This window comes from Passer domesticus, chromosome Z (assembly GCF_036417665.1).
Source record: "Passer domesticus isolate bPasDom1 chromosome Z, bPasDom1.hap1, whole genome shotgun sequence".
Lineage (NCBI taxonomy): Eukaryota > Metazoa > Chordata > Aves > Passeriformes > Passeridae > Passer > Passer domesticus.
Window position 1 is genome coordinate 84,585,798 of NC_087512.1, and position 26,002 is coordinate 84,611,799.

Below are 26,002 nucleotides of genomic sequence, written 5' to 3' on the forward strand. Positions count from 1 at the left end.
TTTCTCTGATGTTTTGCCAGATTAGGGTTTTGGGGAAAGAAAAATCTAGCAGTGCCTCCATATGTGCATGTACCTTGCATAGGAGAGAGGTGGGGTTGGAGACTCAGGAAAACATGGAATGGTGTGGGAAAGCTGAGAATGCATTGTGTTGTCATGCTGAATGAGAAGGAGGAGCTTTGATTACACTTCTAGGAAGGAGGAAGGCTGGGACAGTTATCAGTAGCCTCTGTGGAGGAGGGAGGTTCCCAGGGCTGTCCTCTCCCAGGAGCAGAAGTGGGGATGAGTCAGAGGTGTGTGTGTCTTGGAAGCAGTGATGGTAGACAAAAAGGCCTAGGTGAATGATGGCAAGGCAAAAGTGAGGGCACAGAGGGTGTTGGAGGAGGCATGAGCTGAAAGAACTGAGGAACAGTACAACTTTAATGCAAAGGTTATGTAGGATCCTAGGAGACAAGTCAGAGGACTCTGATGCATGGGCTGGGTGCAGGACAAGAGTGGCCAGCAGCTAGTCCCTGGTAAAATGTATTTTGCATGCTTATCTACAAGAGGTTTGTATGGGGGATCCTTCAAGGTGACAGGCTGTATTTCTACCTCATGCAAATGGTGTCTCCAGAAAAAACATGTTTATTACACAGAACTGTTAAGACAGGATTATCCATGTAAATTGCCTTCTGTTTGAGTGAGACCTGAGCTACAGAGACATCAGCATGTATTCTTGACTAAAGTACTGAGTTAGTGGCAAGCATCAGATTATGTGCTGGGTTCTCAGAGAAACTTGCAGGAAGGAGGAGGATGTATTCACTCAGATCAGCTTTTGTTTCCTTAAAAAAAGTTCACTTATTTTGATGTCACATCCCTGGAGCTGTTTAAGGCCTAGTTGGATGCGGTCTTGAACAACCTGGTCTAGTGGAAAGTGTCCCTGCCCATGGAAGGGGGCATGTATAATAAGTTGGTCTTTAAGGTACCTTCCAATCCAAACCAGCCTGGGATTCTGTGTTTTTCTGAGTTTTGTTTGGTTGCTCCAAAAAACCTCCATGTGATCCTGGGTTCATCTGCATTTCTTCATCTCTGCACGGCTTCTGCATTGACTTAATCCTCAGGAATTCATTAGAGATGGGCATCACAGTGGCTGCTCTTCAGTTTACCGGTTCCCATTGTAGTTCTTTATTTGAAGTCAATCTCCAGTTGAAATGGGCATGACTGCTGTCTCACAGACAAGGCATTAAAAAGGGCACATAGCAGGGAACAGAGAACTTTGAAAGAGAACTTCCCACATTTGTGGGAATGATCCTAACAATAAGAAATAATCGAAAAAGGGCAAATGGAGATAAGCTTTGTGCCATATACGTCCTTTAGATACATGCATTGGCCTCATTGGCTATAGAATGCTGTAGCAATGGAGACTTAAACAGGGTTATAGGACAAAAACACTCTGATTTCTGAGATCTGTTCTGTGCTTACCATAGCCTCTTCCAGGTAATGAGATTAGGAAATTATTTGGAAGTGGCACAGTGTTCTCACTACAGTCAGGTGATGTATTTCTAAATTACTTGGATTTAGAAATAGTTATCTACAAATACATACATTAAGCAAACTCTTTGTATATACATACCTTTTCTTTCCTGTGAAATGATGAAGAAATGCAACATTCCCAAGAAAAGGGAAACAGAAAGCCTGTTCCCACCTTCTCTTTAGTGCATGTCCCCTCAAGTGCCAACACTGAAATGTGGAGAGTGTGGAGGTTAAGAGGCATGAACATTTTCCTAACAACAAAGTAGCTTGTACTTGGCAGGTAATCTACAATTTTACCTTTTTCAGGAAAGTCTTGTTACATATTAATGAGTTTGTCTTTGGTTTTATAAAGAAAATGTAATTTGGTGTTCCCTGGGAACACTGGTGATAAGCACAGATCCACTTATTGAACAGTTTAAATGTTGAAAAGCCTAGTGTAAATGGGCATTGCCTTTAACACTGGCTGAGCAATGGATTTTTGAGTTCTGTATTGCATCTACTTTCTGTTGACACAGGCAAAAAAACCCTCTTGATTAGTAAATTTATTTCCACTAAAATGTCTTTTGTTTCTTTTTCCAGGCAACTGAATACTCAGCCATGGCCTCACTAACTGGTGGGTTGGATGACATGAAGGCCAATATAACCAGTCCTACTTCTGCAGATTTGGGAGCAAGTGTTCCTGGGCCTCAGTCCTATCCTATTGTCACAGGTAAATGATTTTCAAACACTGGTAAGTAGTGTGAATTGTCTGTACCTTCACATTGCATGATGAGGTCCTTTACGGAAGAATTGTGTCATATGTGGAGTAATTTGCTCAGAAAGTCTCTTTTTGAATGTGATTTCATAGGAGCTCTTGTTGAAAGAGAGCTGAATGGCTTGTGTAAATAGTTTGTGTATGTTTGTAGCTGACAGATGGAGCCTCCATCCCTCTTGTTCAGGAAAGAATGTGCCCCTCCACCCCAAAAGTACATCTTGAATACCATTGCATCACTGAAAAGCAGAATGCCTTCCTCTGCTTTTGAGCTTTCGAGCTATTTTTTCATAAATGCACCTGGTATGTTTGACTGGATGGATTTTTTATGACAGTTCAAACTAGCTTGAATTTTGGAGGCTCATTTTATACCATTTCTGAATTGTACCCATGCACTAAAGTTGAGAATTTAAACCAAAACCAAAGGCTTTTTGTTCAAGGAATGTCAGATCATCTGCATTTATTCAGAAGGCGTAGAGCAAGAGTTAAGGAACAGCTAGAGTCTCATAAATACTTTTGTCACCTATTTATTTGGGACTGACCCCATTGCTTGCAATGAAATTGGCCAAATGGTAAGCTAATTATTAAATTGTATCCCAAATTTGTTGTGCAAGTCAGAAAAAAGGAGAGCTCTTAAAATTTAAGGCTCTGTGTTTCATAGTAATGTTAGCTCTGTGTGTTACTGCTATGTGTAACTGGTGCAAATTTCATTGGACTTTCTCTGTTTTGACAAAGATTGGATGTAATGCCTTATTCTGTAGCAACAGTGGAAAATTGTACTGGTTTTTGTAAAGTATTACTGTGTTTTTAATGCCTTAAAATCTCATCTAGCAGAGGAGAAGTTTTGACAACAAGTGCTGTTACAAAGTTGTTTTAACCCTGTGCCGCATCAGCCTTCAGCTTTTCTTGACATAGTTTAGGAGGATTCAGAAGAGATTGGAGAGTGAGATACTTTGAAGTGGGATGGGAGAGACTTCTTTCAATATTTGTCTGGTTTGAATGGGTGGTTTGAGTGTTGGACTCATAGATAAGAAGGGTGTCTAGGCGTGGATGGATGGACAGAAAGAGGAACTTTTGGAGGTGTGTGGCTTGTAAGATGTGAGGAGATAAAGCATTGATACAGATACATCTATGTCCATCAGGGGTCTGTGCTGGAATCAGTGTTATCAAATATCTTCACACAGACAGAGGAATCATGGGCACCCTCAGCAGATTTGCTGGTGACCCAGGCTGAGAGTGCCCTAACACCCCAGATGAGTGGTCCCCATGATGAGGCCATCCAAGAGGGACTTGGAAAAGGTCTAGAAGTGGCCCATGGAAATCTCACCAAGTTTAAAGAGGCCAGATGCTGGTGCTGCACCTGGGTTGGGGCTATTCCCAGGACTGATCCAGGCAGAGGATAAAGAGACTGAGAGCAGCCCTGGGAGAAGGACATGGGGTGCTGGTGGGTGAGAACTGGCCCTGCCCTGGCCGTGTGTGCTGGGACCTGGAAACCCCCCTGTGCTGGCCTGGCCCCAGCGTGGGCTCACGTGAGACCCCACCTGCAGAGCTGCCCAGCCTGGGGAACAGCACAGGAAGGATGTGGAGCTGCTGGAGCCAGGCCAGAGGAGGCATCCTGTTTGATCAGGAGTCTGGAACAGCCTCTGCTATAAGGAAAGGCTGAGAGAGTTGGCATTCATAAGGCTGGAGAAAAGAAGGCTTTGGGTGACCTGACTACAGCCTCTGTCATCTTCTAAGGGACTGCTCATCCAGGATTTACACCTGGACAGAATTAGGTTCAGCCAAGAGCTGTTTTGGCTGGTACTTCTTTCTTTACCCTCGTTTAAGCACTTCTTACATGCCTCACATTGCTACTTCCTTAAAGTGTTGTGAGCTGATTGATCACATTTGTTAAAGTAAAACCTATTACAGAGGTGATGCTGTAGAGTTCAATATGGATTTCACAGAGATTCTCCCTGTCAAGTTACCTACACTTGAGCAAAGTTCCAAATGTTAAATTTGCTAGCTCTCCTCAAAAACATGGAGCAGGCTTTATGAACAGCAGGTTCTAGAAAAAAGCCTGCCATTTGTCTTAAATATGTCAGAATGACACCTACAACAGAATGCATTTTTAAGACACTGGGTATTTATATCTTTAATTTGAACGTGCTGTAGAGTTTTCTATCAACAGCATTCAAAAAACATGGATTTACATGAGCATATCAAGAGTCTTCTAAAACCTATGCCTTTTGATGTTTTTGGAGAAGATGGTCTACCTGCTATACTTATTCTCTTTCTAATAGCCATAGGAATAGTTTTGTGCTGGTCATGCACTGGAAGTGCCCAGAAATCCCCATTATGATCTGGGCCCATATTGTATGCCTGAGTCATAGTCCTTACTCTGAGGCTTCCTGAGGAGCTGAGAGGGTTGTGCAGGTTGTCAGGAGCAGGCAGGATTCAGTAGCAAGCTGTACTTTGTAATGTGCAAGGCATGTCCATTACAGTACCCTTGATGGTGCATTTCTCACTGTAGTTCTGGACAGATTCCTCTATTTTCTCCCCTACTATAACTCATCTTTTCAGTCACAACTCTTTACCCAGCCTGTTTCCTTGGTGGGACAGGGAATTTGGAAAAGGAGACATATTTATTGATCCTATTTTATTTGTAAGCATAAGGTACATATTGCCATGGGATCTTCATCTGTGGTAGGTATGTCTGAAAATCAGCAGCTGGGAAATGGTGCACAACAATGCTTATGAGTGTGAGGTCCAACAAATGTCTGCAAGCACACCACCTATTCTGTCTTCTCAGAGTTTTTTTTGTGGTCTGTGGCCTGACCAAAGCTGTGGTAAAATCCGGTTATTGGTTTAGTGTTCTGTAGGTGGGATGGACAGGGGATAATAGGCTATCAGTAAGGTAACAATCCCCAGAGAAAGGTCAGCTTTGTATCAGCCCCACTTCAGTGGTAAGGCCCTTATTCATGAGAGAAATCCTGCCAGAATCAAACCACCTCCTGGTCCTTGTCCTCCCTCAGTTCAGAAGAGCCTAAGCCTCACAGATCTGTGATGGCATTTTCAATGTGAACTGCTCCTCACTGGAGGAGGAATGGCCAGCCTTACCTGTGGTCTTCTCTTGAGATTCAGGAAGTTGCATTGCTTTTAATTTATTAACCTTTTTTTTTGGACTGTTTACACTCTTCCTTGTTTCATATAGGCTGTCCTGTGATGTATGTGAACAAACTCAGGGAATGAAGATGAAAGCCTTGGGGGCAACATATTTTAGCATGCTAGGTAGTGTGTTTCCACTGTAAAAGTGAGGGGTAATTGGATAAAAGTCCAGAAAATGTCCTAAGTCTGTGTTTGGTGGTGTTACTGCCTTGAGGTCGAGCTCACTTCTGTGTTGACATCGCAGATTGTAAACAATTTTGTAACAGCTTCAGTGTAATGAGACTAAGAGCTGCTTAAAGCACTGTCAAATGAGTTATGGTATCCAGAGCAGCATTGGTGGGAAACATCTCTTCTACCCAGAACTCTTCTGGGTGTGTGTGTGGAGCAGAGCTGTGAACACAATTGCATGATGTTTCAACACAGAACGGGCTATTGGCAAGGCTGAAAAGTGGGTAAATAACTTGAAATATGAAAGCCACGAGTTCAAGCCAGGAACAGTTTTGTCTTTCTATAGCCATATCTGCTGTTCAAGCTTAATCTTTTTTATGAGACGTTCTGGAGTAGTCTAGGCTGCCATATGTGAAGAGAACTTAGTCTCTTTCATGGTGTCAGTCTTAAATCTGTAAGATTATAACAGAATTTATTGGAAATATGTCTGAGAACAGAACTATGGTTACAGTTTTTCATTGCTCTTATTACCAGGTTGTGGTGTGGGTGGCACAGCAATGTTTAGATTTAGGATGGCAAAGATCCTCTGTGCAGTTTGTGGAAAATGTAATATTTCTGTCTCTTAGCCAGCTGGCAGATCCAAACATATGGGATAGGTCTTGAAAATTAAAGGATCGCTTAAACATTGACACTCATGCTAGTACTTGCTGCTAAGGAGAAATGTAGTCACAGCTCTCAGTACTGCATCATCCACCAGCTCTGGATCACTAGCAAAATCTCTGTTTGAAGAACCATTTGCTTTCTTTTCATTGTTTTTATGCCACGTTAAATAGTAAGTTTAAAAAACCTTCTTTAAAAAACTTCTGTCAGTGCATGCTGCCACAGCCTGAAAGGGCTCTCTCCCTTTACAAGCCAATGACATAGGCCCAGCAGATTGCTGCTGTTGTCAGCAGTTTCCAAGCAGCCTGTGATTGTTACTAATTACCTCCAGATGCATTTTCCCTGCTTTGACTTGCTGATTTCAGCATGGTTGGTGTCACTTTGAGAAGAAAAGCCACGTTAAACTGATATCTTTATGTAGCTCTCCAGTGCTGTGCTGGGGGTGGATTGGTGAACCTGCAGTAGCCCAGCTGTGTCCAGCAGCAGGGTCAGTATGTTCTTACAGAGCCAGGAGTGGATGTTGACCAGGCTCACCTCACCCAGGGGCAGAGAAACATCATTTACTGGACTGGGGTTTGATGGGAACTCTGTGTCACTCCATTAAAAGAAGTGTCACAGGGCACAGTTTTGTCAGTGGGCTTTTTGTCTAGCAAATGGTGGAGTAGAGGAGCCTGGTCTTCTTCCATGCTGGGACATCTCTATCACCCTTGGCTCACCTGCTCTTCCTCCCATGCAGGGAGAGACCAAGACTCTGCCAAGTATGGACAAGTTATGTTTTATCCTCTGCATTCAAACTTGCAGCCACAGCTTGGAGTGTTACGTACCTTGATTTTGGTTTCTTTTGCGGTCAGTCTTGTAGACAATGGCTCTGGAGAGCCAAATCCATGGACTTTTCTGCCCATTTTGTAAGCGCATCAAAAAGGTGAGAAGAAGAGAACAAGAGCAGGATCAGTGTCAGTTATTATTTGGAGAGATGGAGAAGGAGAGATATTCCCAATGGCTGTCATCCTGGTTACCTGCTCTGGCTTGCATTGCTGGACTCTGCCACCAGACATAGGTGATCCCAGATGTGAAGCTGAACATAGAGCAGACTCCTCCACCCCTGGGAAGATCAGCCCGATCTTTTCATTGCTGGAGATGTATCCAACATCTTAGGTGTAGTACATTGTGCCAGGTAGTTAGGTATTCATATGTGGCACAGATCTGTGGCTAATGCAGGTAACGTAATGAATACATAATGAAACAGAATCTTTTCTCTTCTTTATGCACACCTGATGTTTACAGTGAAGACTGCTATTATTTTAGAGGTGCAAAAGTGTGATACAGGGTTAGTAGTTCATTAACAAGAAGTAAAAATGTGCCTTAATAACGATGGGAAAAGCATTGTGAAATCTGCTGGTGGCAGTTCCTGGGAGAGAAAGGGGATGTTTATTTTAATTTGTATATTACTGTAGTCAAAAAGAATAAACCTCAGAATATCCAATCTAGTTGATTCAGCAGTTGTAGGTTGTTTATTGTCATGAATGCAGGTCTAAATTCAGATCTTGCTGACCACAATGGGTCTTGCTGACCCATTTCTTACAATGAGAAACCTGGTTTCGTTATGAAACACTATTTGTCTGTTAAACAAGTAGCATTTACTACTATGTATTTTAAGAGTGAGTGGGAAAAAATATTGTAAAAAGAAGATCTGTTGAGGAGGATGATAATTTAGGTGGCTTTGCAACTAGAAATACCAAGGTCTGGAGAATAACGGTGTGGGAAAACATAAATTATCCTCTTTATTGTCTGTCTTTTCTGAGAAGTCGAATTTCTGTGTAAAGGTTACATAGGTGTTTATGGAGACTTGGAGACCCTCTCTCAGACATTTTGAACTCCCTGTCTTGGGAGTGAGATAAAAGCCGAAATAATAAAAGCCCAGAGGAAATTCACAGTGTTGTGAAGTGTTGCATAGGCCTGTTGATGTGTGAGGCTGGGAACAGCCCACACACTTTTTGCCCCTGCTAAGATGAAAGCTAGTAGTGTGTTTGTCCCTGTAGTGCCAGCATGGTGATGGAATAAATCTACTTTTTACACTTTAGCTGTGGACTCTTGTTACCTGGTTACCTGCATATATTTGAGTCTCACAGTGACACAGCACTGGACTGTCTTTGCTGATGTCTCACTGTTTAGGAGCTCTGTGGTTGGTCATCCCTGTAGCAAGATCTCCAGGTGGAAAGAAGAAAATACCTGCAGAAGGTGACTTGTCCAAAGAATTTCTGCATATAAGGTTAGGGATTCTCATCAGAATGTGCCTCTTTCTTTCCAATGGCTATTGAGGGAAGGAGGAGTGCTTAGTTTGAGCTGGACCTGCATATGTGGGATGGACCTGCCCTGGAGAGAGAAAGAAGGGTCACCTGAAGATCCTGGGGAGAATTGTTATCCAGCTGTCAGCAGCAGTTTTACAGTTGTGCTTTCACCAGCTGACTGAAAGAAATGTAATTATTTTGATTTAAAATTAAAAAATATTTGCATTTTTTTCAATGAAAAGTTATTTCAATTTGTCCTTCCCGTTCCAACTCTCTGAAATAAGGTTAATTTAACTTTTCCACGAGTCCTTCTCTTTCTGTTTCTTTTCTCCCCTCCCATCCCTATCCTCAAATTAGCACAGTTTTGAAGGAAGTAAAGAAAATATTTGGGTTTGTTAATACTACACGTTTTGTTCTGGAAAAATGCTTTGGTGTTTTTTATTGTTGTTGCCTAGTTGTGATAACAATACAAAGTCTTCTTCTGAGACTTTATACAGGTTTTGGTCATAAAACCTGTCCCTACCTGGAAATGTTGATCTTGTTTAAACATGGAACATAATCACAGAATTATACTTTAACTTTTCCAGGACTGTTTTGAAGTGCAGATTGGTGTTGGTAGATGGATGGTTTCTAGTGAAGTGTTATGCTAAGTTTCAGCTTAGTTTCTACATTCAATGGATAAAAGTGCAGATGCATTTCGCAATAATCTATTCATCAGTCATAATAGGATCTGCCATGTTAAAGACTTGAGAAAAGGCCACATAAACTCCTGTGGAAAGCAGCCAATCTGAAAAACAAAAGGGCAATTTTTAATGAGAAGACAGACTCTAACTGCGACACTGTTGAGTTTTTCCATTTTTATGAATTCTTATCTTGCTATTAAAGTAGAAGTGCATTTGAGAAAGCAAACGAGGGCACTTGTACCCCACTAAGACCCAGGCTATTAACTGCCTCTTTTGATGATGTACAGCCTGACTCTGTTGGGAGTTTGGCTGTGGATTTAAATGTTGAATTTAACTATGGTAAACATATTTTGGTGCAAAGCATGTATAATAACAATTTGCATTTACATAGCATCTTTTACTTAAGGATTTTGCAATGTCTAATTAATTAAATCTGTTTCCCCCTGCCCCAAATACCACTGTGGTATGGATAATAAATGCAATTTCAAATTGAGCAGCTATAGCAGGAGGATTAAGACAAGAGGGTTGTGGTGCCTTCGTGGTGCTCCTGATTGTGGCAGGCCTAGGGCTTGTTCTGCAAACATGCTGAGCAGCCTCATCTTGTGCTCACAGTGGTCTGAAGCACCCTGAAAAAAAAAAAGCATGTCAAACCAGCTCCACATTGGTGGGTGGAAAGTGCTCTGCAGGCTTCATGCACAGTGTCTTATGCTAGTGTTTGAGTCCTGGGGATGCTCACACTCAGCTGTGCCACCCACTGCCATGGCAGCTGGGGGGGTTCAGGTGCTCAGGGCTGGCTGGCAGCTTTTACAATGGCTAGTTCAGCTGACAGGTAGAATTTCTCTCTGCCAGATAAATGCTGAAATCTGTTGTTGATCTCCAATTTGGAAATAATAAAAAAACAAAACAAGAAAGGAAAGGAAAGGAAAGGAAAGGAAAGGAAAGGAAAGGAAAGGAAAGGAAAGGAAAGGAAAGGAAAGGAAAGGAAAGGAAAGGAAAGGAAAGGAAAGGAAAGGAAAGGAAAGGAAAGGAAAGGAAAGGAAAGGAAAGGAAAGGAAAGGAAAGGAAAGGAAAGGAAAGGAAAGGAAAGGAAAGGAAAGGAAAGGAAAGGAAAGGAAAGGAAAGGAAAGGAAAGGAAAGGAAAGGAAAGGAAAGGAAAGGAGTCTAATTAGCTTACATGCTTCCTTAATTGCTTTTTCTTTTGGCCCACAACAATAACAAAACATCTGAGAGTTTCTGTGCAAGCTACCAAAATTATATTTCCAGGTGAGTAGCAGCAGTAACACATTGACATCAGTGCTTCTGCCCAGCACAAAAATAAAATGTGGTGGCAATCTGAGTCAGGCTGCAGAAGTTGTTCATAGCACAAGGCAATTGTTTTGATGACAGTGGTTGAAGACCTCTGAAAGATATTGAGGTGCTGGAATGTGTCCAATGACAATCAGTGGAGCTGGGAAGGGTCTGGTGCACAAGTGTTATTAGATGTGGTGAGGGAGCCAAGGGCTCATACTGGAGAAAAGGAAACTCAGGGGAGACCTTCTGTCTCTCCACAACCTCCTGATAGGAGGCTGGAGCCAGAGTCGGGCTCTGCTCCCAGGGAACAAGAACAAGACAAGAGGACACAGTCTCAAGATATGCTGGGGAAGGCTTACACCAGATACTGGGAAAACATCTTCAGTGACAGGGCTGTTCGACCCTGGCACAGGCTGCCCAGGGCAGTGGTGGAGTTGCCATTCCTGGAAAGATTTACAAGCCATGTAGATGTGGCACTTGCAGAGATGGGCTATTGGTGCCCTGAGCATTGCTGGGAAATGGCTGGACTCGGTGATCCTTGAGAGCTTTTCTGACCTAAACTATTCTGTTATTTTGCCACTGATGATATGTGGCCTTAATTTGCTTAATAGGAATTAATTCTTAAATTATATCTGACCAGTTGGGAGATTATGGATTTGCAGTGAATTGACTGTGAGTTATCAGACCATTAGTTTTGGGAAGTGAGTAGAGGAAATCATAAAAGAGACAGTTCTGGGTCTTTGTGCACCCCAGAGCAGTGCAGAGCACGCCAGGAGGCTAGTTGCTGTCTGCTGTGTTCTCACACCTTCCTATCATTCCCTAGAACTGGGAGCATGATTTAATTTTTTTAACACAGGAGAAATCTGGGAGAAATCTAGGTGAAACTTAGGATGACTCAAGAAAGAAAAACTGCTAAGTGTAAAGTGTTTGAAGTAATGTTTTAATAATGCTGCAGTGTATTTTTTGAGGAAGGTTCTTGCTTATGTTCTCTATTCTTTGAAAGAGCTCTTCCTGTAGTTCTGTCTCTGGAAAACAATGTGTTAGCCAAGAATAGAGATTGTATAAGCCTGCGGGGCTTTTTAAAAATTTTTTTTTGAATTTTTTTTATTTGTTGTGTTTTGGTTTGTTTTGCTTGATTGGTTTTGATTTTTTTTTTGGTAATGAACCATTGTTTCTTTATGATTTCATGTTACATTAAGGAAAAAAATGCTTGAATTTTGGGTTTTGTATAATTTCTCATAAAAATGTTGAACTGTAGTAAAAATACACATAAAGAAAACCCCAGTAGAAAAAAAGAAAAATGTCACTGGCACTTCATCAAAATACAAGTTGCCTGGCTTTGAGCTGCTTGATGGAATTGGCATATCTACCAGCAGTGAGGAACATCACTTGTGGAAATCCCACAAGAATCAGCAGGGATGGGGACTGCCTGTTCTGCCACAGACTTGACACCTGGCTTGGGATTTTCACACAGATGTGGCTCAAAAGTAAATTCAGTAAAAAGAATGAAAGGATTGTTGGGGTCCCTCTGGAATTTTCCTTCTTTTCATTGCACATTCGTTACAACAATCTGAAATCCTTGAGCACAGCCCTGTGATGACATTATACCTTTTTTGAGCACTAACTTCTGAAAAAGGCTCATGTATCAGCAGTACCCCTCTAAAGAGGGGCTTTATCTCTGGCACTTTTGGGTCCAGACCTTTTGGTCTCCCCAGATGTAAGCATGCTCCTGAGGGAAGGATGGTCCTTGACCACTGGGACTTAAAGATCGCTAGAGTATGTAGTGTGTGGAAGAGTGTTGGGGAGGCAGCAGCTGTGGCTAAAGCTGCACTAATTGCAGGGTCCATAAGAGGTGGGGTGATGCTGGGGGCTGTGGATAAGACTGGCAGCAAATCAGAGACCTTGTTTTTCTCCTTCTGTCCTTGTTAATGTAGTTTTATGGCACATGGACACAAGCTATTCCCAAGCCTTAGAGTAGCCTTGAACAGGTCTGGTAGTTGTTCACACTGTAGGAAAATTGTGTCCTCTGTTGCCTGAGCTGTGTATGCTAGTTAGTAAAGGCAGTCCCAAATGGATCCACGTCCAGCTTCGCCCCCATGCTGATGCAGAGACAGCCAAGCTGTCTGATATAGACAATGAATTACAGCAAACTATGGACCTTGTGGAGCCAGGGCATTGCCCAGCCTAGCCTGGGTGACAAAGTTGCATCTGGCCCCTGAGTTCTCTGGAGACATTGTCCTGTGGGCTGCACTGGGGGTGGTCATTGTAGAATAAAGGAACACTGGCAGTAACAGGGACACATGGGACATACACCATACCTGGTGCTTGAACACGGGGTACAGGGTTGCAGAGCACTTCTGCTTTGTGTGTCTTCGCCTGCAGCTGCTGAGGCCATTCTAGGAGGTGCTCCATGAATCCCCTTGTCCTGCCCCAGAGCATCCCAATGGCTTCGTCCATTCTAGAGAGACCAGCGTTCATTCTGCAGTCAAATGTTTGACCAAAAGAGGTACAGCTGCTGTGGCCTCCCACTGTAAGGATGTGCAAGGCTGCAGAAGTCACATCAGGTCTTATGGGGATATGCAGAAGTGGGATTATGACCTTATGGCCAGGTGCACCTTGTCCACTGTATAAGGGTTCACTTAACAGGTTTGGGGATGCACTGCTGCATCCTCACTACTCAGGAGACAGATTTTTATCCTTCAAGTCTTGATATTAACTCAGGTTTTAATGAGACATGATCTTAAGTTCTTAACATATGACTATCATTGGCTCCTGCTGTGACATGGATAAAGCAGCTCTGTGGTGATATTGCCTCCCTGCCCTGACCAGCGTGTGGTAGACAGGAGTGCCTATCCCTTGTACTTGACCCCTCTGAGAGATGGAAAGCCACTGCTCCTGTGCACCATGTCACCCAAGGGCTTGCAGACCACAGAGTTACTTCTGCACTTCCCTCTGCAAGACACTGCCTGCAGACCCTCAGAAAAATGCTCCCTTTCTGTAGTGGCTGCTCTGAGCTCCTCTGGCTGCAGCTGGCCTCTGGTGCAGCAGAGGAGGTCCCTCCTGCCGGGTGCATACAGAATGAATTTGCAGTCCTCATGGAGGGGAATGTACCCTCATGACTGTGGGCATGCTGCTCCACCAGCGCTAGCTGCTGTCATCACTGTCATTCCTCTGTCCCCACAAAGTGGCATAAAGACGTTGTAGGCAGCAGGGATCAGCGGTGGCCCCACAGTCTGGGAGAGGAGGGGAGTGAGTGTGAAATTTGGCTATCCCTCTGGACACTGTCCCAGCCTCTCCTCCCCGTGGACCCATAGGGGTGGTAGGGGCATATCAGCTTTGCTCATCATCACATACACCCTGCAAAGAACAGAGCAGCTCTTCCCCCATCATCTGGAGTGCTGTCCTGAAGGTACTCCTTTCTCTGACCTTTATAATTATTCCTGCCCAATCTTTCTTCATGTTTTCTTTTAATTATTTTCCCCTTTCTTCTTTCTCTGTCTTTCTTCTCCCCTAAAACTCTGACACTCCTCTCTGGTGTATTGAGAATGTGAGTGAAATTGAAGGCTGGAATGTCTCAAGTCTTTATGATGATGAATTACTTTCACTGCCAAACCTTTTATTGTCTGTGATTTGGAAAGAAGGGAAGCTGATTTATTGTGGCCAACTGTCATGCCATTTAATACAGTTATAAATCCTGACACCATGATGGCCACTGTTGGCCAGGGACCCCCTCTGGCCACTCTCCTGTCCTGCTTTCGTCCATGGTCACTGTCTTCAGCTGAGGAGCAGGCAGGTCAAAATGTGAGCTGGGAGCTCCCACTTGGAGGCTAATGGCTGAGGATCAAGCAAGCACCAAGTGTCTCACCCATGGCCCCCAGGTGTTGGGATGGCTGGAGATGTCCCATGGCCCTGGGCATCCCTACAGCATCTCCCCATCCTGGTGCTGGCACTCATGGATTGCTTCAGTCCTGCTTGAATGTGGCAGAAGGGGAATATCCTATGGGATATTGATATCTTGGAGCAAGAGCCCTTTGCACAACCCCTTCTGTTCTCTGGTCTGAAGTCACTGGAGGATGCTTCCCGTAAAATAATCCACACATTTGTTATTTTTTAACTACATGGTGCATCAGCTGAGATACATATCTCACTATGAGATGAGATGCTATCTACCCACTAGATACCTCAGAAAGAGGTGGGACTTGGAAATACTAATTTTGTTCTGCTGCTTGATGGGGCAGATGAAAAATGCAATTTTGTCTCAAAGTGATTTCAAATGAGATGTTTCAGGTTTCTTCATCTAAAGGGAGTAAAACATTTCAAACTTGACAACTGAGAATATTTGGTGGAAAATACTGAAACCCCAGCGTGTCAACATTTCCATAGCTTCACTATTTCCATCACAGAATCTAGGTAAAGTGCCTGACTTCAGCTTTTCATCTTATTTCAGGACAAAAAAACATTAATTAAATAGCAGAAAAATGGCATATAGGTTGTTGACTTGTACATTGTTGAACCCTAATTAAGATGTAAAAATTGAGGGTGTACATATTTGTTCCGTGAGGAGCAGAAAACCACTCATGACATTAGCAATGATGCTTGGATTGGAAATGCCTCCATCTCAGATGAATTCCAGATGCAGATCATAAATATTGATCTTTGTAAGATGAAAAATTACAGTGCGGGTTTAATGGTTTAACGTCACTGCAAAACAGACTGGTGGAAGCGGTTGGATTTTCTTTTCCTCTGTGCTTATGCAGCAAGCTGAATAACCAGTTGTTAATGCACTCTTGTCTTCCCATTTCTGGATGCACCAGCAGGGTTGTGTTCACCCATGTCAGCACTGACAGGGCTCCCCTGCACGGGCAGGTGTCTGTCTGCATAGGAGCAGGCGGGACAGTGAAGCCCTGCCTGGCATCTGGCTGAGCACTGGCAGCCCAGCACAGCAGCACTGCACGGAGCCTGGCTGGACACACCATGGCCCCTAGCAGTGACGTGACCTGCCAGAGCATCATCAGGCCTTGAGTGCTGGCAAGGGGTGCAAGGCTGTGGTTTGGGACCGAAGGGATTCCCACTGAGGCAGGGTTGCGTGCTGTCTGGGCTTCTCCTTCTGCTCTTGCTGGTCCCAAAAGCCCTCTGGATGTCACTGCTGTCCTTTGCAAGGTCCCTGGAAAGCCATGTCCTCCCTCTCTCCTGGTTGCTTGGCTGGATCAGCTTACTTGCTTTCCCACACATGGCTGGGAATCATGAAGCTGGGGATCATCCCAGCCAACCAGGACATGGCAGGGATCCAGGGCTCTGCAGCCTGAAGGCTTGCCTGCATTCTAGTATCTTCTCCAGGCTACCCTGTGTAGCTCTCAGACCTGGGTGCAGTGTCATCCCAGCTGCCAGGCTGAGAGGAGGAGGTAGGCTGCCCTGCCCCTCCTGATATGACAAAATGTATTGTGTCATATTGTGTCATATTGTGTAATATCGTACAATATTGTATAATATAGTATAATATCGTATCATATAGTATCATATCATATCATATCATATCATATCATATCATATCATACAGATCATGTATCATACAGATGCTCTGGAGCAGCACCTGTACCAGTAGGGTTTTTGGTGCAGTCCATATCACAGCAAGCACAGCACAGCATATCTAAGGTAGTGGCAGCCCACTCACAGTGGATGGGTGTCAGGTCATTGGCATTCTCAGGTGCCCTCCATGAAGTGACCATAGTGGCAGCTGGCGGTTCACAGGCCATGTCCATTTTTCCTCACACACTTTCCTGGTGCCTGGGAAGGTCCCAGAGGTGACTGCACGGCCTGGTATGAGCCCTCTGAGTTGTCCATGGACAGCAAGGTCTTTTAGCCAGGTCTGTGGGATGAATCCTGAAGATCTGAGGGCTGCTGAAGGAGGCTCTCCCTTGGGAGCAGCATCTCTGTTCCCAGCGCAGCTACCAGCCTGAATCAAGGCTGTGGACCCCAGTAATGTGCAGGACTACTCCTCAGGGCTGGCATGTCCCTTTTCGTAACTGTTAAATGTTTGTTAAATGGGCTGAACTTGTGGGATTGGAAAAGGTCTGGATTTCCGTTTTGTGATGAGGCAGAGGTTGGAGGCCAGCCACCTCTCCCCATACATCCCATACATATCCATTTGTTTTTGGGAGCATCCATACCACCACAGTAAAATGCTAACAATGCTACTTTTCATACTACAGGTCCTACTGTTTGGTTTTTCTCTTGTAGCTTCAAGAAGTTGTCTGGAGTCCTATTACAGTGAGAGGCGTTCATAGTTCTTGACATACTGATGGTAGTTTCCTTCTAGACTTCTTGATTGCAAAGAGAAGCTAGAAAATACCTTCTGGCATTTGTAAAAATCCAAACAGTGGAAAAGAAGAAAAGATAAAGTGTTTTATTTAAATATCTCTTGGTAACCCCTAATGATTTTTCTGGGGTGTTTGGCATCTAGCTGTGTATTTACATGAACAGGGATCCCCCAGACCACAAACTTTTCATGCTGCTGATCCTCTTGGTCATCCTGCATCTTTCCAGCAGCACAGTGATTACTGTGGAGACAGTCTCACCAAGCCTGCTGTGCTGCTCTTATTAGAAGTATTGCTGTGCTGCAGAAGGAAAACAACAATAAAGGGAATATGTTGCTTCTGCATGCGTTAAGAGCACTGATCAAACCACAAGAGATCCCATTTCAGACATAATGTGCATTGGAGGGCAAAATTAGATTGAGGAGTAAATGGAGCCTAAAATCTCCATAGCTTTATTCGTCAGAAAGCTGTTTCATTGCGTGGTTTAATTCTCCTATTTCTTTCATTCACTGCATGTAGCATGCTGGCTAGAGTACATTTTAGAAATAAGACAACGAAAAAAACCCTTCTTTAATTTGGCAGTGGTTGTGAGGTGTGAAAGGCTGTTCAGATCTAAGATGTGAGGTGATATGAAATGCAGAAGCATGATACTCAACAGCAGAAAAACAGCCAAACTGGCACTTTGTACATTTTAGCAGGAAGAGGTATTTTATTTTGGAATTGTTATTTTATACTTTGGCTTTTGATTTTGGTTTCTTTTGCATTTATTTCATTCTGAACTCTTTAAAGTTGGTTTTATCATTTCTATTTGAAAGTTTTATTTCAATGCTGCTTGTAAATTACACCACATGATGAATGGCACTTAACCAAAAAATAGCATTTTGTAGGCTAAGACCTGCCATGATGGTAAGCCCATTCTTTTTATGTGGGATTTCTTTTCTCTCTGCTTTAAACATGTCAGTTTGACAGGAGGAGGCTAACTAGTCTCTCAGATAAGTAGACACATGGAGTTTTTTGCCTTTGTAGGCAACACCTGATGTCATTTTCTAACTAATGCAAATTGCTGAGGAGAGCACTTGCTGTGCAGTGAATCCCTTCTGAAACAGTGAGAACTGCAGATCAGTATAGTTGGCACCAGTGGAATGACCAGAGCAGGAGGACAAGCCCACGTGTGTCTCCATGCTATACACACCTTTGTGTATCCGTGCTTCCAGTCCACATTCACTACTCCATTTATTCTCCAGAACCTCTGGAAGCTTGCTTGGCTTCCCTCACACCGCTTCAGCAGTTCCCACATCCTAACTTCTTGCAATTTTGGCTCTTCCTGCCTTACACTGTGAGCCATGGAAATAAGAAGGAGAAGAGCAGCAAATTTCAGGCAGTTTTCCAGTGAAATTTGACCAGATCTGAAACACAGTTGAAGACCTCCATCATTTCAGTGTTATGTAAACAGAGACTCCTGTTTGAGATCTCAACCAATGGAAGATCCCATCCTGCCAGGGCCAGAATGAGCTGCCTTCCCCTGCTCTTTAACCTTGATATCTGTGAAGGTGCTTCTCTGCCACACTGGTGGAGGGACTGACCCCTGGATTGGGAACCAGTGGGGGTTTATTCAAGCTTAGGCTGTTGGGTCCTTGTGCCTCTGTAGCCTTTTCTGTGGGTCTCTGCTGAGCTCATGAAGGTCCATCCTTTTGGCTGTGGTAGGGCCCTGCAGATCCAACAACTGTGAAAATATTCAAGATTTTTACTTTGTTCAGGTCTATTTCATAATTAAAAAACCCCAACAAAACCAAATCCACAACAAACAGACAAAGAAAATACCTCCTTAAAAAACTCCAGATCTGAAGAAAGTTTAACAACAGAAAGTACAAAGGAAGGTAAAACCAGCCCAGAGCAGTGTGCACATCTCAGCTTTATTTGTGACACCTTTTGTATCAGTCCTCACTATCTTAAATTTTACATAGCGAAGTAATTTTAACCTTGACAATGAGATTTAACTTCCTTTTTGAAAGGAAAATCAAATGTTCTAGCACCTTCAGAACTTTTTCAATACACACCCATTAACTTCTTGGAGTTGAAATGCTGAATGAACAGCTCTCTGCTCACATAAACTCCAGGTTTACACAATTCAAGCTGTTGGGGCATTTCTGTCTCTTATTGTAAAGGTTTCATTATTAAAGGTCTTGTCTGCACTGGCACAAAGGCAAAGGTGACATGGCCTCTGTGGTGTGCCACCTCCTCCTCATTGTGTGTCTGTTTGGCCCCTGCTTTGGGAGGAGCTGTGCTCTTCAGTAAGGGACAGTTCCCAGGATTTAGGTGTGCAGTGGCTGTGCAGGGACATGGACCTTTGTGGGATTTGCAGGCTGTGCCAGGCACACTCAGCTCCCCAAAGAACCCCCTTCTGCAGGGTGCTGCTGCAGCTGCTGCAGGATGCCCCATGCTGCCTGTGACCTGCTGCTCCTCTGCTGTTCTCCAGGCAGGTGTGGGAAGGGAAGGGCCCCACAAAAGGAATTTAATGGATCCAGACTGTCACGTGTCCTCCCACAAGATCTCATCATCCTTGCCTTCACCTCCGTCTGCCCTCCCTGCCTTTTGGTGTCCCCTTGAAAGATGATAAAGGTTGTGGTGGTGTGTATATGTAATGTGGTGGGATTGTCTCCATCACTCTGCCATGCATCCCCTGCATACCCGCACTTCCCCACAGCCCTCCACATGCAGAGCTGTGAGCACCTGAGACCCAGGCCATCCCTTACCCTGCCCCAGCCACTGGTGGGCCTGCTAGCCCTACCTGGGCTCAACAAAGCCTTGCAAGACCTGAAGATGTCATTTATCATGGGCCAGGGAAAGGCTAAATTATGCAGTTGCATTTGAGTGTGTAGCTAGTTGTTGGCTACACAAGACTTAGGGTGAGAGTGTGTTCTTGAAAAGATGTTGTCTGCCTGGAGTATTTTCCCCTATTTTCCATGCAGATGTCCCTTCCAATACATTTTGAGTGTATGTGTTGAATGAAGGGGTCAACCCATGGAATTGTAACCTTATATGTTACAGGAGGGACAAGAGAACCAGGTGGTGTTAGAAGACCAAGGTGGATGATGGTGCAGCTCAGATCTGCAGAAAAAACTTTCTCATCCTAGCAACCCTAAAAAGTATGTGACAAGTGGAGTATTGAGTTGTTTGTAGGGTTCAAGACCTCTGTTGCTGCACAGAAGAAGGAGCAGGACTTCTATGCAGCAGCACAAATGAGATTGTCCAGAGGAGATGGGACTGAGGGCAGAGCACTCTGTAGCTCCAGAACTCCTTCTTAGGAATCACAGAGAAAACATACTGGGGTATTCATCTATACTTTTTCACTGTATTTTTGCGCTGACAGAAAGCATTGGTCTTCCTTCCTTTCTCTTTTACCTGCCCTGGCTCTCTTTTAAAAGTGTAATTGGGTCAATGGAAAGTGTTACAGAGACACCTGCTATGAAAGGCAGCTTTGGAGTCCTGTAAACATCTGCTGCTGCTTTGCAGATGAGGAGAAAAACAGACCCACATCTGCAGCCCCTGTTTCCGTGCAGTGTGCTTAATCTGAATTTTATGGCTCTGATAGCAGGTTACGGTGCCACTGTCATGAGCCCTTGCAGCCCCAGTCACAGTGGACACTGTGCATTTCAATACCTCCTCCACTAATCTTTCCCCCACTGCTCCCATTCCCTGGCTGCTAATTTCACGCAGGCACTTAAACATGATGGATAATTGTGTTCTGCTTATCAATGTTTAATTTAAGGGCTGTTCCGTCTGACCTGAATGCCCTCTGCAAGAGCTGTGCCTCATTATTGATTTCATGGTCATACCTGTGACATTACCTGCTTTGTAGGAAGTAGACTTTGACATTCCTGTGAGGCTTTGGCAGCCAGAGCTAATTGTCAGAAGAATAATCGAGTCAGCAAAATCATTACAGGTGATCTGTATGTTACCACTGTTTTATCTGCCTCTAATTAGGTGCAGGAGAGGTAACTCATCACAGTAAGCACACCACACTGGTTTGATGTCCACAAATAGAGCAAGATGAGCACAGGAGGGGAGTTATTCATTAACAGCAGCGATTCAGTGTGTTGGAGTCCTGGGCTGGTGACATCTCCTTTCCCAGTGGAATGGCATGAAATGCTGTGCTGCAGGCATCCATGGGATACAGAGTCTGAGCGACTTTTGGGCAGGACTGAATGCTGGGACATGTGCTCAGTGCCTTTGGACCGAGGCAGTAATGAGTGTGCTGCTGTTGTGGAGCAGTATTTTGTGTGTGATAAAACCAGATAGCTTTTTTAGGACATGCTTTTCTCTTGTCTGGGTACTGCAGCGCCCCACGCTGCTGCCCTGGGCACATCCTGGGTGATACACACACATCCCCAGGTGGCAAAGGGAGCAAGAGCCAGTTGATGGAACTCATCAGGTCTTATCCTGATAACAGCGTTATGCATTTGACCAAAACATTTTCTTTGGGGTAGGAGTTGAAACAACCAGTTTAGCATGATCAAGTTCTTCACCGGGCAGAAGAAAAAGAACTTTTATAAGTAGGAACTGGATTTTTCAGAATAAAAGTCAGTGTTGGTAACCAATTTCACTGAAATAGGCTAGAAATTTGGGCTTGTTGCCCAGAGATGAAGTAGTACCCAAAAAGTATCACTGCCAATTACTTTTTTTTTTTCTGGTGTTAGCAATGGCAACCCTTCCTGTAAGGCACCACAGCTTCCTCATATCTGGGGTAGCAGGTGCCTGGTATGGCAGGACTGCTGCCAAAGCCCACCAAAGAGAGAGCAACATGTGCAGGCTCCTGGGGCCAGCAGTCCTTTGGGCTCCTAGCAGCAGAACAGCACCTGGGCAGGTCCCTTCCTCTGCCAGCAATGTTTGAAGGCACTGGACGAGGGAGGTGCCATGTGACAGGACCAGGAACATGACCACAGCAGGGCTGCCATCCTCCTCCCATCACAATGTGGAGTCTTAGAGACCATGCAAGGTCATTTTGAAGAGAGCACAGTCAAAAGCCAAGTTAATCCATCTGGGAGGCCTTCTGGAAGTAGTTTATCAATTCTGCTGGTGCCCTGCTGCAGCTGCTACGTGGCATCCCTGCACGAAACCAGCATAAGGATTCCTTGCGCACAGAGGCTGCCAGGCAAGGAGCTGTAGAACCCCAGACTGAATGGGATGGTGCTTGGAAGCACCTGCACAGCTCATTGCACAACTCTGTGGGCTGGTGTGGCAGCATCTCTTCATCACCAGTTTGCCTGATGCAAACATGCATTTTTGGAAATAGTTTTCTGGAAAGACACAAAGAGTCAGGCGAGGCAGTAGCCTCTGTGTGGGTCTGGGGGGAGAGCTCTGATCTGTGCTGTTGGACAGGTCTGTGGGGGATCGGGTTTGGGCAGAAATGCCTGAGGTGGAGCCTAGGGCAGTGCTGGTCTCTGCTGGGTGAAGCAGTCTGGTGCTGGGTGGTGCCTTGTGTAATTTCAGAGAGGGACATGTGCTACTATGGGCAGCCTTTTCAGATGGTTGGGTGTCTTGTAATGATACCTGCAAGGAGGGTGGGAGGACTCACTGACACTGCCAGACTGACTTCTCAGTATTGCTCACCTCTTGGTATTGAACCCCTGACTCTGAAGAGGTGTCATTACCCCATTAACTGCCTCATTCTTGACCATGCTCCTGAGCCAGTGGCAATCACACACCTGCTGTGAGCATGGGGCAGGGGGCAAAGGCCTGGCTTCCCTCAGTGCAGACCATGGTGCGTCATGGAGAGGAAAATCACCAGCCCTGCTGGTGGTTGTGAGACAGTGGCAAAGGGGCTCTGTGAGCCCCCTTCCACCACCTGAACCCCGTACATTTTCTGATGTATCCTTCGCTGTAATTAATTACGTGTCCAGTGGGCTCATTTCTTTCATACTGTTACTGACAATCTGTTAGATAAAGGGAAAAAAATGCATTGGTGCCCTATGGTATTGAAAGTGAAGGGTTTTCACACTGTCAGGGTAATGAATTCTGCACGGGTTTGAAGCACCTGAGCTTGGGGGAGTCCTTGTGTCATGTGTCTGGGAGTGACAACCCCCAGTGGTTAATTACTGCCATGGATGAGAGCTGAGCTGATAGCAAAATGAGATAATTTCATTAGTAGTTAAATTTGAAGTTAATTGGATTCACGTTTACACACAGTAGTGTACAAAGACACACTTGGAAATGCTCTTTGCCGCCTTTTGATTTTTTTTAAGAAGATAGATGGATTGAGGAATGCTTCTAAACTGCTCTCTCTTTTTTTTTTTCACTGTGGATTGGGGATAGCGGAGTCCTTTGCTGCTGCAGGCTGCTCTCTGCCCCAGCGCTTTTGTCCTGTAGCAGGGACATTTGCTGATGCCCAAGCACTGCTTGCTTCATCTGTACAGGGGCTGCTGCTAAACTCTCCTGTAGCTGGTGGAAACATTTCTTTTATGGAAGAAAATCACTTATTTACACTTTCTTTGCAAAATGATAATTTGCTTTCACTGTGAGTGTTGCCAGCTCCTAGTGAAAATGGAAGGATGGACATTTGTTGACTCTCTTCTGTGTGCAGAGCCTTTGACTTGTGTGAGGGTGTCCATAGCAGAGGTGTTTACTCCACTCTCCACAATGACAACATTGGTGCTCCCCCTAAGACATTTTCTCTCTGGAAACCAGATGAGTGTTGGGTCAGCATTGCCCTGGAGGTGTTCATCAGGAACCTGAAGGAGCCTGGTGAAGCAGTCTGGAGGAAGTGATGCGATGAAGGAGATGGCAGGGTGCAGGCTGAATGGGCACTAGAGCTGCTGTGTGCTTCTTCTGTCATGGAGGTGTGCCAGCTTCAGGTCAGCAGATGTCACTGAAGGTCCCGATGCTGCTGGGGCTACCAGCCTCTCCATGGGGAGGCCACTGTAGGAAAGACTCAGAAAGGTATTTTGGTAGTTGGAGCTTAAAATTGTTGGCAGAGGTTGTTGGAAAAATATTGTTGGTTACCTTGGAAATTCCTGCTAGGCTCTGCTCTAGTTGAGCTTCTCTGTAGGCTGGAGCTGGCAGCTGAGCTGCTCTGTCCTGCACAATACCAGCCCAACAAGGCAAGGAGGCAGTTCTGCCCACAGCTGCTTCTGCTGTATCTTTACCTTTAGGTATCTAAAATAACCTTCAAAAAGCACAGGACTAAGACATTCAGGAAAAAATATGTCTTGAAGAGACCTAGGTTCCTATGTCTGTGTAGCCCACTGCTAAAGTGTAGATGTTCATTTTCTCTTGGGTGCTTTGCCTGTATGAGTAAGGCAGAACAGCCTGGAGCAGAGGCTGCTTCTTAATCTCTTTTTGTACTAGGTGGATTAGTATTTTTTGTCTTCAATTAATTCTTTCAGTGCAGCTGAAGCTTGCCAGCACTGGGAGAAAATGTCATAGAGAATGGGATGCTCCAGTCTTTCATTTTTGGTGAAAGCAAATGGGATGGAATTGGTAGGATGAGGTTGGATTGCAGCACTTGCAGCTATGCCCTTGGTGACCTTTGGCCAGCCCCCTCAGCCTCCCCTCAGGCCCTGCCTGAGACCTGGCTGTGGGGACCCTACAAGGAAGATTTGTTGATACGTGACAGAACATTTCATTTGGAAATGGGATGTAATGGAAACCAGCCCAAACCTGTGGAATAGATAATGGGTGATATTTCTTTATTGACTGAGAAGCAGAGGTCCTACTTGTTATACTGTTGTTTGTGATGGTTATGTTGCTCAGTGCCCTTGACAGTGATCCTAGTAATTTTGGGTGTGGCAATGGCTTTGGAGAAAGTGAATTACTTGTAATATTTCAAAATACTGAAGTAAATGTCAAGGTTTTTACGACAGCTGTCGAAAGTGAGGCATGGGGTGTAGTCGGTGTGGGGCAGTTTGGGAGGGGGAGCTTGCCCACAGGTCAAGGCACCTTTGGGACCTGACGTGTGGTGCCATTCTGTGGTGACACCACTCAACCAAGGAAGGGAGGAGTCCTGATTTCCTTCCTGGGTCTCCGGAGGGCTCCTAGATGGCAGCAGTCAGCCTGTGAAATGTTCATCTGCATTAGGGACAGCCGTTAGCTGAGTCCCTGCTAGTGCTGGCAGTGAACTTAGCTTCTGAGACTGACTTTATGTAGACTGCAGGTACTTCTGTATTCTCCAGACTGTAGAGGTGACATAAAGCATTTAATTTTGTGTGGGAGAGAAGGAAACAGGGCAGTGGTGAGGGAAGAACATTTTAATCTAAAATAACCATTTTCTACCTGCATTGAATAATTAGAATTCATTATGCCCTTCCGTAAGGGATGTGACTTCTCCCTAGCACTGAGAACAGATTAATAAATTGTTTTGAACCTTAAATTCTTTTAGGATGTGAATGCACCATAAATATTCTGTAGGAAGGGCCTGAGAGGAACAGCTTGCATCCTGATTTGCAGATACTGAGTGCGGAGGAAAGTGGGGCACGTGCTAAGAGATCACTGCAGCGATACTAGAGTTTTGGCATGCACCCCTTCATCTGAGGGTAGGGGGAGGAAGCCTTTGTGGCCGTGACCCAGAGATTGTGAGCCACAATTTGCAATTACTTGTGTACCTGTCTCTTGTCTCATCAGATGAAGTCTCATTTCTTTAAAGATATTGAATAAAGTAAGATTTAAAAGTTTTATTTTTAGATCAAAATGAAATTGAGGCTCAAAATCTTCACTAAAAAAACCAATTTAAAAGTAATTGTTTCAGCTTTTGTAAAAATGTTCTGTTCAGTTTCAATCTCTACAAGTTCTAGAGACCTGAAAAAAGTTCACTGTCTTAAAAACAATTGCCTACAGAACACAATATGAAAAACAAGAACCTGTGGGTTTTTTTCTGGTCAGTAGTGCTAAAGTCAACAAAGTCACATAACTTTTGCTGATCCAACCTGCTGCCTTTTAGGGAAGGAATCTGATTTTTGCTAATGAGCTGTTTTGGGCCAACAGGATCTTGGAGCCGACTGGTGCCACAGTGGTCCCTGTCCTGTAGAGGCTGGAAGAGCAGAAGGGCCAGGTGCTTCATGCAGCCTGGAGTCTCTTCCTCTTAACTGAGGTGTACACTCACCTTTTCAGAGCTAAGCTCTCATGCAGTGCCACACCTCTGAGCTGTGCTTTGGATCTGATGGACCCTTCATTTTCCCCTGACCTTGGTTGGCAGGCTGG

General features: G+C 44.5%; 1 protein-coding gene across 1 annotated transcript in view; it reads left to right on the top strand.

Annotated features, from left to right (window-relative positions):
* PAX5 (paired box 5) overlaps positions 1 to 26,002 on the top strand; it is a 134,969-nt gene that overhangs the window by 69,737 nt on the left and 39,230 nt on the right. The window contains exon 7 of the mRNA XM_064404305.1: positions 2,089 to 2,218. Within this exon, the coding sequence (XP_064260375.1) occupies positions 2,089 to 2,218 (130 nt within the window). The remainder of the gene's footprint in view (positions 1 to 2,088; positions 2,219 to 26,002) is intronic.